Source organism: Equus caballus, chromosome 10 (genome assembly GCF_041296265.1).
Source record: "Equus caballus isolate H_3958 breed thoroughbred chromosome 10, TB-T2T, whole genome shotgun sequence".
NCBI classification, from domain to species: domain Eukaryota; kingdom Metazoa; phylum Chordata; class Mammalia; order Perissodactyla; family Equidae; genus Equus; species Equus caballus.
In genome coordinates this window covers 55,219,357-55,232,561 of record NC_091693.1, presented here as the reverse complement: position 1 = coordinate 55,232,561, position 13,205 = coordinate 55,219,357, and the positions used below count along the sequence as shown (strand labels likewise).

The 13,205-nt window shown below is 35.4% G+C and overlaps 1 protein-coding gene across 1 annotated transcript in view; it reads right to left on the bottom strand.

Moving 5' to 3' along the window:
- Positions 1-3,585: 3,585 nt before the first annotated feature.
- FUT9 (fucosyltransferase 9) overlaps positions 3,586-13,205 on the bottom strand; it is a 210,804-nt gene continuing 201,184 nt past the window's right edge. The window contains exon 3 of the mRNA XM_070223565.1: positions 3,586-3,802. Within this exon, the coding sequence (XP_070079666.1) occupies positions 3,731-3,802 (72 nt within the window). The 3' untranslated portion in view covers positions 3,586-3,730. The remainder of the gene's footprint in view (positions 3,803-13,205) is intronic.

Sequence of the window (13,205 nt, the reverse complement as noted above, 5' to 3'; positions counted from 1 at the left end):
TGCATTTCCAGTAATGTCATGACAGAAGATGAAAGCTATTTCTCCTGGTAAAGTTGTGTACACTTGGCCATCTTGAGCCAGAGGAGGCTTGGTTTCCATATTCTAGAGCAATCCATGACTCCAAATGTGTGTGCATCTGGCTTGTTTATCCTGTCGCCTGCATGTGAAGACAGCCCGTTAGCACATGAATTATAATTTGTCATTATACCAATGAACATCTGGCCAAATACATATTTATTAATTTTAGGCTAATGATTAAATAAAACAATTTAAAAATAACCCACTATTTATCTATCTGAAAACTTAAATTATTTTCCAGTTATTCCAAGTTCAGTAATCTTTGAATTATGATATTAAATCCTTTTTATTTTGAAGTTAGGAAGGACTGTAGGGGACAGAGATAGCTATTTGTCCGTGTTGCTGTTGTTCCTTCAATTTGATTCATTAGTGAGGTTTCCTGATTCATTTTTTTAATGTTGTGACACTGACAGGTTTGAACTAATCCACTGGAATATGGACAGATTTTTAGAATCTTGGACTAGTCCATGAGAGGTGGACTAAAATGGGCTGAGGAAGGGGCCTAGATTAGAAGGTGGGTGGTGACTCTGTTGTATCAAGAGATCATTCTAGGGAACTTCCTTCTGTCCTTAGGAAAGTGAATGCATGCACACCTGTCTGTCTATTCCCCCCTCACTCCCGTGTGTGTGTGTGTGTGTGTGTGTGTGTGTATTTATAACCTAAGGCATTTGTAGAGGATGTTTTTATCTCATCTTGTCCCACCTGTGGTGCTGGAAACCCTAGGTCTGTGGGAAGCCCCATGCTTACTGATTTTGCCATCTGGTGTTTGAGTAAAAAGTGGCTTTCCCTTATCTTTTATTAGAGAGGTCTTTTCATCCTTATTTTTCTTTCTCACCAGAACCTCCAGGCTAATTATATGCGTGAAAGAAGATTCTCCTTCTGGCTGTGGTTAAGTTTTTCTTTGTTTTTTGCATCTAGTAAATTATGCTCTTTGAGTTTCTCTTTAATCCATTGTAACCCCCCTCTTCATAACATATTTATTCCTTCTAAAAAAACTGGCATTTTCGTTTTTTACACATCAAGCTTCTCCTTAAAAGAATTATTTCCACTTATCCTCACATTTTTATTATCACTCCTTGTTTTTTTTCAATCAGCAGGCTTGTTCTTTCTTCTAAGATGAAATCTGGCTTGTGACACATATTAGCAATTTCAGTCAATGCAGCTTAAGGTGGGAAGAAGAGATAAGCTGCAGTGCAAGTGTCTAAGATCCTATTTTATTTATTACACTTTCCAAGGTTAGATTACAATGTTTTCTTTTTGAAAACGTTATCAGTAAAATCATTCAGGGAGTATAGTTATGCGGTTATCAACTTGAGAACCCAATCCTCGGGCTCTAAATTTTCACATACATATGTTAAAATATATTGAACTGTCTCTGGAAGGAATAAGCAAGACCTAAAATTTGTATTTCTGTTCTTGTCGTAATAGCTTTACAGCTGTGAATAATCTCTGGGTCACAGTTTCTTCATTAATCAGTTAAGACGCTGGAACTCAATATCTCTAATGTCTCTTTTGGCTCTAAAACAAAAGATAGTTAGATGAATGTTTTGAGTTTGTCACTTTAGTTTTTAGTTTCTACAGAAGGTCTTTTTGTAGTGAAAATTAAATGAACATTTTCTAATTAAATAAGATTTTAATTTTACCTATACTTTCATATATAATATAAATATATGACGTGGTGCTGATTACTGACCAAAGCATCGAAGATGACTGGATAAATTAATTAGTTGTTTTGATTGAAATGGAAAGTTTTTAAAAATCATAACTTATGGTGTTATTCTTTCATCACAATTATATTCGCATGGAAAGTTTGGCTGAACTTGGCTTGAAAGACAAGAAGAATAATGGAAGTCAACATGTAATACAAGAGAGATCTTAATTTGCCACAGGCTACCTATGAATATAACTGATTTCCTAACTAATGGAAAAGAAAAGAATCACTTCTGAAATACCTTTTGTGCTTTGGCTTATAGCTAACATTTGGCCTTGACTATGCTGTATATGTTCATAGCATGCTCCATTTTGTGCCTCCTCTTATCTAAAATGATATAAAAGATTGATATAGAAGATGAATGGGACAACACTAAAAATTAAGAGACTGGTAGTAATTATGCCAACCATGGATTATGTAACCTTGAGAAAGTCACTTGACTTCTCTGAACTCTAATTTATTTGTAAAAAGAAGGAACTGGATGGCTGAGATTATTCCTGGCTTTATGAAGCAGTGAGCATTTTTGTTTTAATGTGACCATTTGGTATTTTACGTTATTTATTAATTTTTCTCTTTACTCGAATGTTTGTTCCATGATAACTTTTGAAGGAGATTACTTTGTGAAATATATTTGGCACCAAAGTGTTCCGTACATTTGTCAAGATTCTCCTTAGATTCCATTTGTAATAAAGATTCTATTTTTCACTCTAACTTGGAATTGATCAATGTTTTAAGAGTTGTTTGTAGTCTCAGGTTAGAGTCTCAGTTCATTTTAATAATAACTTGTGAATAGTAACTTTGTGTCACAAACTATTAACTAAGCATTAATATTAATATTAGCTTACAATCTGTACATTCCCCTCAAAAGTCTACTTCTTTCAAATACCAGGAGCAACTGTTTTTGTTTAACATTATATTTCTAAAAAAGGCAAATTTAATAATGTTGATAATCAAAACTTAAATTTCATTATGCAGTGCAAAACCAATTCGTATCCAATATAGCAGTACTTAAAACAGCTAGTTAGCTCTGATAGATTTGGTTTACCTAGAAATCCATCTTTCATCTACAGAAGTTAACGGTAATGATAGTAAATATTTTACTATGCGAAATACTATACACAGATGTTCTCACTCGCTTCTCATAGCAATCCTATTAGGCAGGTGCTAAACATTTCTAAATCTACAAATCTACAAATGGGGAGATTTAAGAAACTTGTATGAAGTCTACAAAAAGGTCTGTGGACTTATAATGCATTATGGTGTAGCATGGTGAGATGAATAACCTATTAGATCAGTTCAAGTGATTTGAATATGTGTTTTTGCAACGCAAATTAGGTTGCAGATGATCGGCAAATAAGGAAATGATGTCAATATAAAATGGACAAGCAAAGTTGGTTCCTGAGTGATTTTTCCTAGTGTGTAAACATGTTTGAAGCAGACAGAAACAAGCATTCACAGTTAAAGAGAAAATTTTAGCCATATGCAGAGGTAGTGGATGGTTTAGTGGTTTCCAGAAGCACGAGGCTTTCCCCAAAGTTACGTGGTGAAGCTACTGTGAGTGCAGATGAAGAAGCTGTGAAGATATTTCCCTCATGTTGAGAGAAACAGAGAGAAAGCGAGAGAGAGAAATTGAGAGAGAAATGAAAAAAAGCTGCATCTTGAGATTCATATTTCCTTTTAATCAAACAAGATTCCATCGGAAGCAAATACATTCAAGGACCTGCATCTCCAAGCAGGGTGAATGGACCAAGATGCTGGACACAGATTTCTGTGGATATTTAATTGTGTAAAGATTTTCATTATTATTGCTTTTGTTTCTTTTTTCATAAGCCGTATTATTTTTTGTGCACAATGCAGAATGCAACCAGCACAGCAGAAACTTCCTCAGTCAGTCTCTCTGATGCATTCATATTCATGGCCACTTAGCCCAGCTGATAAATGTCATGTTAATGAGACGATGGTGTACTTCAGGGCCTCACACTGTTTGATGGCTGTTGTCTGTACTTCAGATCCCTGATGAAATTAGGAGAAAAAAGAATATGGAGAAATTAATGCAAATTAGTCATCATTAATAGAATACTATTTCGAAGAATTAATAATTCTAAAGAGAGAGAACTTGTACTGTAAGAAATATTTAGATCAAGTGGAATGGCTTTTTTTCTATTAAAACAAATATAACAGTAACATTAAAAATTTTAAATTATGAGTATTGTCGCCACCATAACAAACTGCTGTGCCACTGGGCCAGCTCAACAAAACTATTTTTATTTTGACATAGTACATCCAAACTTTGTTGTCTCTCTCGTTAATAAATATACATTTAAAAATAGCTGTAATTATAATGTATGCATAATATGGTCATCTGTGTTGTCACTTGTTCAGTCATTTACTTTTTTGTGACTTTCAAGGAGTTTCATCATGTATCCACAACATGATTTATAAAACCTCTCCTACTGTTTGGTATTTGAATTGTTTCTATTTCTTTTTTTCTATTATACAAAATGAAGGAAACATCTTGGTCCAGATAGCTCTTTCCCTATTGTTAAATAATTTTTTTAGAACGTATGATAAAAGCAAGGTTTATTAGATAAATGAATATTAAACCATTATATTTATGACAGCTGATATATATTACCATAGTGTTGTCGATAATAGGCAAAAATTTAGAACTCCACTAGCAGTACATAAACACACTTGTCTCACCACAGCTTTGTCAGGATTTATCTGACCTTTTCATTTTCAAAATTGGTGAGAGGTACAAAACAATAATTTTGATATTGCTCTTCTTTTGTTTGCATTTCATACTAAATGCTGGGCATTCTCCTATGGAAATTGTAGAGTTTTGGGGGGACTTAACTTTTTAAACATCTTTAAATAGATTATTGAGATATAATTGACATATAATAAACTGTACATATTTACAGTATAAAATTCTATGTTTTGATATATGAAACCTGTAAAACCATTCCCGCAATCAAGAAAAACAACATATCCTCTTGAATTTCTGAAAGAATTTGTGTAGAATTGGTTTTATTTTTTCCTTAAATGTTTCTTAGAATTTGCCAATAAGCCATCTAGGTCTGGAGATTTCTTTGTAGAAGGGTTTTTAAGTACAAACTGAATTTTTGAAGATGATATTGGTTTATTCAGGTTCTTTCTTTCTTTTTGAGTGAACTGTGGTAATGTGTGCCTTTTAAAAAATTTGTACATTTCATCTAAGTTTTCAAATTTATTGACGTAGGATTGTTTATTCTCTCACTAGCCTTTCATTATCTGTACAATCTGTAGTCATGTTACTGCTCTAATTTCTGACATTGGTAATGTATGTCTTCTCTCTTTTTCCTGTGATCAGTCTAGACAGAGATTTTTGAATTTTATTAATCACCTCCAACAATCAGTTTTTGGTTTCATTGATTTTTCTCTATTAATCTTCCATTTTCTGTTTATTTGATTTCTGCTGTCTTTGTTATTTACTTTCTTCTGCTTAATTTGTATTTAACTTTTGATTTGATGCATGACATTATATACTTGTTGGGTAATAGATAGTTTTTATTCTTTTAAATACTCTTAAGCTTGGTTTTGGACACAGTTAGGTTACTTAGAAATAGTTTGATTCTGTCAAGACTTGCTTTTAAGGATTGTTAGGCAGAATGGGAGCATCCTTTAATCTAGGACTAATTTTTCCCCTATTGTGACAATACATTCTGAGTATTCTACTCAAAGTCCTGTGAATTTCAAAGTTTTTCTCTTCTCTCTGATAGGAACACAAACTAGTTCCAGCCTTATATTATTTCCGAGAACTGTTTCCTCTAATCCTTTAAGGTTGATTTCTCTGGCCTCAGATAATTTCCTCACATACATGTTTTGATCAGCACTCAGCTAAATACTTAAAGGAGCCCTTCTGCAGATCTCTCTCTCTCTCTCTCCAGCTCTATCCTGTTTGGTACTCTGCCCTGTAAAATACGGCTGCCCCTGCCTCTCCAGACTACCAACTCCGTCTCTTTGTGTCCTCAACTCAGAGGTCCTTTGTATCAGTATCTGTTGACTTTTCAGTGGTGGTTTTGCTGGCTTTGCATCCATGATTAGTCTTCTCATTTGTCTATTTATTTTTTAAATTATTTTTATTTATTTATCTTTTGAGGAAGATTAGCCTTAAGCTAACATTTACTGCCAATCCTCCTCTTTTTGCTAAGGAAGATGGTCCCTGAGCTAACATCCATGCTCATCTTCCTTTACTTTACACATGGGATGCCTGCCAAGCATGGATTAATAAGTGGATCCAAACTGGCGAACCCTGGGCAGCCAATTTGGAGCATGGGAACTTACCCGCTACACCACTGGGCTGGCCTCATCTATTTATTTTTGTGTAATGGCCATTGCATCAGGCAAATTATTTACTGAAATAAGTGACAGCTCAGGATGATTTATCTTCTTTTAAGAAAGATTTTTATTGCTTCTGCTGGGCCTCTGTGGTCACTGTTAGTCTGTATAACTTAACACTAAGATTTGAGTTTGACGTTTTCTGGTCTACCCAGATGACCTGCCTGCAGTCTCTGCAAGGGCAGTTCCTTCTTTTCATCTTAATCCTGGGATGTCGCTGTTTGGATCCCAACCCAAAGCAGACAGTGAGGTTGAGCAGGATTACACATGTAATGGGGCCTGGAGTCTGACTTTTTGTCACCTAAGACTAGTGACGATATTAAACATGCATAAAATGCTCAGCTTTTGGTGGTGACTAATTTATGATTAAATAATACCCCAGGCAAAATGTTCCCAAATGCCATGTTAAAATCTCTGGATTCCCATCCTTTCCAGAGTCATGGCCTTTATTGCCTTACCATTCAGCTATTTGATGATTTTTGGAATGTGACTTATATTTCACCCACCTTTTTTAGTTGTGCTCAACAGAAGACTTTTTGTGAAATATTTAGCCTACTGAGTTCAAAAGTGAAAGTCATGATATTTTTCCCCATAAATGACAATAAGCAGGGTGTTGCAGCTATGTCACTGTCTTAAAAGTTAAATGTAGTATTACTTTAAATCTTTTAAATTATTACAATATTAAATACAACATTAAAATAATTATAACAACTGAAAATGTCTCCAGATATTGCCACACATCCCCTGGCGAGTAAAATTGCTCCTGGTTGAGAGACACTCCTGCTGAATTCTGGACGAGATTTTCCAGGGGTCACAGCCGACGCTCATAACATTGCGCTGTCTACTTGGTAGGTTCTGCCCCAGGAGGTTCTGCCCTGGTTTCCATTAACCCTGTATGTTCACAGACATAAGCTACAATTAAACTGAATTATTTTTTTCTTCTTTTCTGAACTTCCCTTTCTCCGCACCTACGTATGTCACTCTGTTCTCTTTCTTAGCTTCCACTCCTTTCTCTTCCTAATACCTGTCCTGTCCAGTTTAAATGCTATGTCATTTTGGTAGCCTTCCTTCATCTTCTCATGTGCATTTCTGCTTCCTTGGAATATGATTTCTCCCCTGAATGTACAAGTTATCTACCTGAGGTTAAATCATGAAAGATATGAAGACAGAATTTGCCTCTTATCCATCTACCATCTTCTAAAGGCAAAGGACAGTTCTCTGCATCCAGTAGGCACTAAGTAAATGTTTGCTGAATGAATAAATCAGTGTTTTGTGAGAGGGGATAGTGATTATCTTTCATACAGTACTTCTGGAAAGAAACTGCTACTGTAGCTTCCATTTTGAATTCATTATAAATTTATCATCAAAAAATTTAACTAAATTATACTCTTCCTAAGTTCCTATTTCTTTAAACATATGAATTCTTGGAGCATTCTGTCCCATACATGGAGTACTTCTTAGTTAACATTTTGCTTCCATTTGTTTGTCTGAAAATGAGCTGCTTTCTTTTTTTGGTGATGATTTCTTTAAAATAACTTAAGGAATTTGGTTGTATGCACACAATTTGATTTTGCCTATGTTGACACATTCATTAATTTTAGAATCTAAGAGAATTCTATAACCAATTGAAAGTAAACCAAAATTAAATACACTTAATTTTTGTTCAGTTTTCCTTATGGTTCAATTGTTTCTTATGTATTATTTTATTAATCCAGAATAAAAATCAAGTTATATCAATATTTCCCAAAGAATGTTCTACTATTATCTTTAGGTACCCCATGAAAATAAAAAGTTGACGGTTATAGAATTTTTGGAAACTTGATGGTATATCTTGCTCTGGGAATATTCGTAATTTATAGTAAGATACTGAAAGTAGTAAGAAATTCTATAGCAAAAATCAATCAATCATTGGTTCAACCTTATTTAACCAAGTGTTTCCAACAGAACTTGGTGGTTAAGCATTGAGGCTCTGGAGCTAGATGGCCTGGCCTCAGATCCCAATTCTATCACTTTCTAACTATGTAACATTGGGTCAGTGTCCCAACTTTTTGGCTGGGAAAAATAGAAGTAATTAATGGTACAGCACTAGAGTGTTGTAAAGATTAAATGAAATAATACATGAGAAGTATTTAGAACATTGCTTGGTTTAGTGAAAGCCCTCAATATATATTTACTATTATTATCATTTATATTTGACCACAGGATTTATTTTTTAGTAAGAGCTATTGGTATCACTGTGGGATACAAACTTTGGAGGACTGTTACAGAGATTTTTAATATACGAGCTGTTCAGAGGAAGTCTGTCCAGATGGATTAGTTTTTATCTCCGAGTACTAACCAGAAGAAGTGATGGCTAACTTAAGTAGGGAACAGCCGGTTAATGCCTGCATGTGGTTGGATCCAAGTTGTACTTTGGACTGAGGAGTTTTCATCTCTCTCCAGGTACACTGAGAAGCACTGCAGTCCTATCTGCCCAGAGAGAAGAGTGAATCATGAAGCCAAGAAAAGAAAGACTACCTCCCATGACACACACACAACACAGATAGGCACACATACACATGAGCACACAAAAACACAGCACCACACATCAGGACACATATGCAGACACCTGTACTCTCACAAGACAAACTCATACCCGTAGAGAACTGCTGAAGTTTCTACAGGTTTTCTCGCTCCCGGTCCCAAACGCCCAAGAGTCCTGGTGCCTGAGTTCTCTAAGGTACTCTTTAGAATGCTTTCTTTAAGTTCTCTTTTTGGCTTGCTTGAGCTCCTGTTGATTTATCTCGTTAGCATTTTTTTCCAGAAAGAACTCAATCACAAATTGTATTACAACAAAAGAACTTGGTAAAGTCTCAAATTCTTCTCAAATTTTAAAAGTACAGATCAATAAATCAATATGAAATTGGGGTTTCTTTTAAATATATTTGACAAACAGTTGTCAGTTTTAAAAAATCTTACCCTTTATTTAGAGCCTTAGATAGAAACATGTACACTTATGCATCGTGGTTAAAGTTGGAAATCAGAAAATAGCTTTAATAAAACTAAAGATAGTGTCAACAGAGATTATTAATATGCTTGCTTAATCTATTTTAATGAAATGGTGAATTTTATGTTTTGCTTGATTAATTGCAAAAAGCTGTGTAAAGTTTTATGAATAATGCAGGTCAAGTAAATACTATAACATAAAATCAATGGCTACTCTGACTTTTTAGATAGGATAAAGGTTTTCATCTGCGTAGTTCACATTGTTAAGTAACTACTGAGGGTCCAGGGTGCTGAAACTGGGGAATTCTAAATTTCAGACTTATTCAAAATTTTATTATTGTGGCTTCGTCCACTGGAAAATCTAAACACCGATTCTAGTGTTTTCTAAAACACTAGGTGAGAAATACATTAGCATTTTCACTTCTAGATTTGATTGAAGATATAATCTGATGATTGACTGTTTTCAAAAGTCAATTTGGATAGCCACCTTACAAGCTGTAAATGTGTTTAGAATTTAATTGTGGAAAAGCAATTCTTAAAGGCTGAATTAGGAAATTAATACTATCCTGTACCCACATACACACAGACATACACAAAGAAAATACATGGTTTGGAGTGATTTTACATTAAAATAATAATTACTATATTGATGCTGTTTACTTTTGTCCTGCTCCAGAAGTGAGGAAAACAATTATCTTCCTGCTGAGTTTGAAGACAAAGATTTTTCAAAATAGATATCTTAAAGTTTATTCAATGCAGAGAATGAAAATTACATGTCAAATTCTTAATAGAAAAGTTTGGTAAATATTCTAGATTATTTTGCTATTGATAAACACTTTCCTGCATATTTCTTACATGGCTATTTGGGTAAAAATATATCTCCAGCAGAGTGAATTCTCCTCCAGACGTAAACAATTAAGAACATTGAATTTCTTTGAGAAAGATCTAATCTGAAGAGAGTTGATTACAACGTAGTTCTCAAAACCACTTCATCATTTGTTTATAGTTTAGCTGGAGTAAATTTCTGGTCTATAAGCATCTTTACAGTCAAGAAATGTAAATTACTTGGCCAGATTGCTAAGCGAGGAGATGTTAGGCAATTCAGTTTCTGGGCCATCTTTTCTTATACAGGGGCTTCTAGAGGACAATCTATAAGCTCAGAGACTTGTCCAAACTGAGGCCAGGTCAAATAAGGAGCTTTGCCAAAGACTCGAAGGTAGTCTCACCTTGGTCTCCATTCTCATCACTGAGCTTGTGAGTTCTTCAGTCTCCTCCTCAGTTCCTGACGTCATCATCTAAGTCCTGGTCTCCAAAGGATCCAAGTCTTCTCTTCACGAGCCTTCTCTTAGGTGGATGGAACCCCAGTCATCCCCCATTCGCTCTCTTCTTCCAGACATCTGCTCCTGCCTCCTATGCCATCTCCCACCTCCTGGTTTGGGAACTGTATTTTGCATGCAGAAATGTATTTGCTTTGCCCTTCTGCCCCATTCTAATCATTTGCTTGTCCCTGGACTATCACTTGTTGCCTGTTGCCCTAACCTATGGAAATCACATAATGCTTTGCTTACTGGAATAATCTTTCTGTTTTATTTAAAACTTGAGTCTACTTCTCTAGTACCTGCCCTGCTTCCGTTGGCAGAACTGTTTCTAGGTCTCAGGTTCTCCCAGTTTGCCCTGCCTCGCTAATGTTAACAAGACACACGTGAAAGATGTTCGAGGCTGGAGATGACGAGAGTGTAGGGGGAGAAACAGGATCAGGAAGTTTGCTTAATAGAACTCGTTGTTGTCAATGTGTTTTGAACTGAATTCAGAATTAGTGTATTTTTTCTCTCAACATTCACAAATCGCAAGATACGATGAGCTTTTAGTTTTCATGGTCATTTCCTATAAGAAATTAGGGATATAGTGTTATTAGGTAGTCTCAGGAGGGAATTGGGTGGGCTCAGGTGTTTTGGAGAATAACTAATCAAACTATTATTAAGAGGGTTGGATAATCCTAACTGAGAGTCTAGACTAGAAATCCTGAAGCAGATCAATATCCTGACTATGCAGCTTGCTGAAGTTTCCTCTAGAGAGGACTTTTGAGTTCCAGGATGAAAATGGAAAGCGAATCTAGAGCCACTCCAGTTTCTTGGGTCCAGGCCAGGCAAGGCCACATGGCAATCCAGCAGCAAGGGCAGGCATTGAGAAAAATGAATCAGACTCAAGTGTCTTATGACACTTGAATCCAGGTTGCGTTAGAGCAAAAAGCAACTGGTCTTCGAGCAGCATTTTTCAGAGTACTACATGGACCACTACTTTTATGGGATGCAAATTAGTGTTACAGAAAACCAGAGTTTCTGTAAGAAAATAGTATGTGAGAAGTGCTGGATTAAACAAAAGTAAACACACTCCTTTATGGAAGGACATGTCAGGAACCTTAATATATGAAAATGCATTGTGAATCTCCATAAAAGAAATATTTTGTGAAGCATTTTTCAAATGTTTTTGAACACTGACCAAATTTTTATTCAACAAGCACCAGAAAGAATGAATGTTTGACACTAGCCTAATTTGGGACAGATTTGAGGGACCCACTGGATGCAGTGTTCAGATACAGAGTGATCGTTTGCAAACATGATCAATTACTGAAATAAATAACATATGTCGACAAATTTAATAAATGGCCACATGGTCAGGCAGACGTGTTCTTGCACTTATAAGCTCATAAACTCTAAAAATAGCATTTCTACTTGAAGTAATTATGGTTTGCATACTTAAAATCCTGAGTTTTGGTCTGGCTAAAGCTTTTGGACTTAATATTTAATATTATGGCAGAATCTGGCAATCCCAGAGGGACACTGAACCTTCCAGAATAATCTATTTGCTCTCTTTTACTAAACTGTGTGTTGTAGGCATTCATGTCCCTGCTGGCTTCTGGGAATTGGGTTTGTTATCCTGCTGGCTTATGGCAATGGATCCATTGTTAAAGGTATTCTGAGTTTTTTTTTTTTTTTTTTTTTTAAGTCCTCTGCAAATGGATGGAGAGGGAAAAAAGACCAGGAGGGCAAAACTGAAGTGCCCACCCAGAAAGGAGTTTTCAGTTTTTACTGGTCAGTTCTGTGCTCCAAGAAAGTTGTTACACTGCTTGCAGTATGACAAATTCTGGGTTAACACTGTCACCAGCTTCTTTTAGATATGGTAAGTCCCAAAGCAGAGCTGCTCGATATGGAATTTTTTGTTTCAAAGTACCTGACTATTGAGACTAGGATATCAAAAATTCAGTATTTTACCTGTCACTAGGATATATCCAGTCATGTTTTCTGACTCTTCCCTATAATGAAAACAACTTTTTCTGTCTACCCAACAACAGAATAGTAATTTGGAGATCTAAGGTTTTAACAAAAACAACGTATTTTTAGGACATGGTGGTTTAATAGAGACTGGAAGAATTGAAAGAAGATGTTTAGGAAAATATTTGTCTTGCTTTTAAAATAATAGCTAAGAGTTATTGAGTGCCTGCTTACTGTGTCAGGTACTATTGTAAATCTTTTACATGTATTAACTCATTTAATCTTCATGACAATCTTATAAGTAAGGTGTGCTATTATTCCTGTCTTCCATGGGAGGAAACTGAGGCAAAATAAACTTCCCAAGGCGACACATTTGGCAGTGAGAGAGCTGACAGTTGAATGGGAGCAATCCTGCTCCAGAACCCAGACACTTCAAGCCACCACATCACGTTGCCTCTCTTCAGCTAAAGGAAGACATTATTCATTGGAATTAGAATTGGCCATGATGGTAAATGAGATGTTATGGTGCTAATTTCCATTTTTTAATGATTTAGAGCTTTAGAAAGATGTATTTTGTGGTTTTGCTCACATTGTACATCTGCTTATAAATTTTCAATGACTACATCATGTTGCAGAATAAATCAATTCAAACCAACCAACCAACCTAGTCTACATTTATCAATTTGAGTGTCAAGCTCTCCTTAATCTGACCTTTCATTTCAACATTCTAAGGCCAACTCTCTTCTTCAATGAAAATGCTGATCACCTTACCTGCTGTC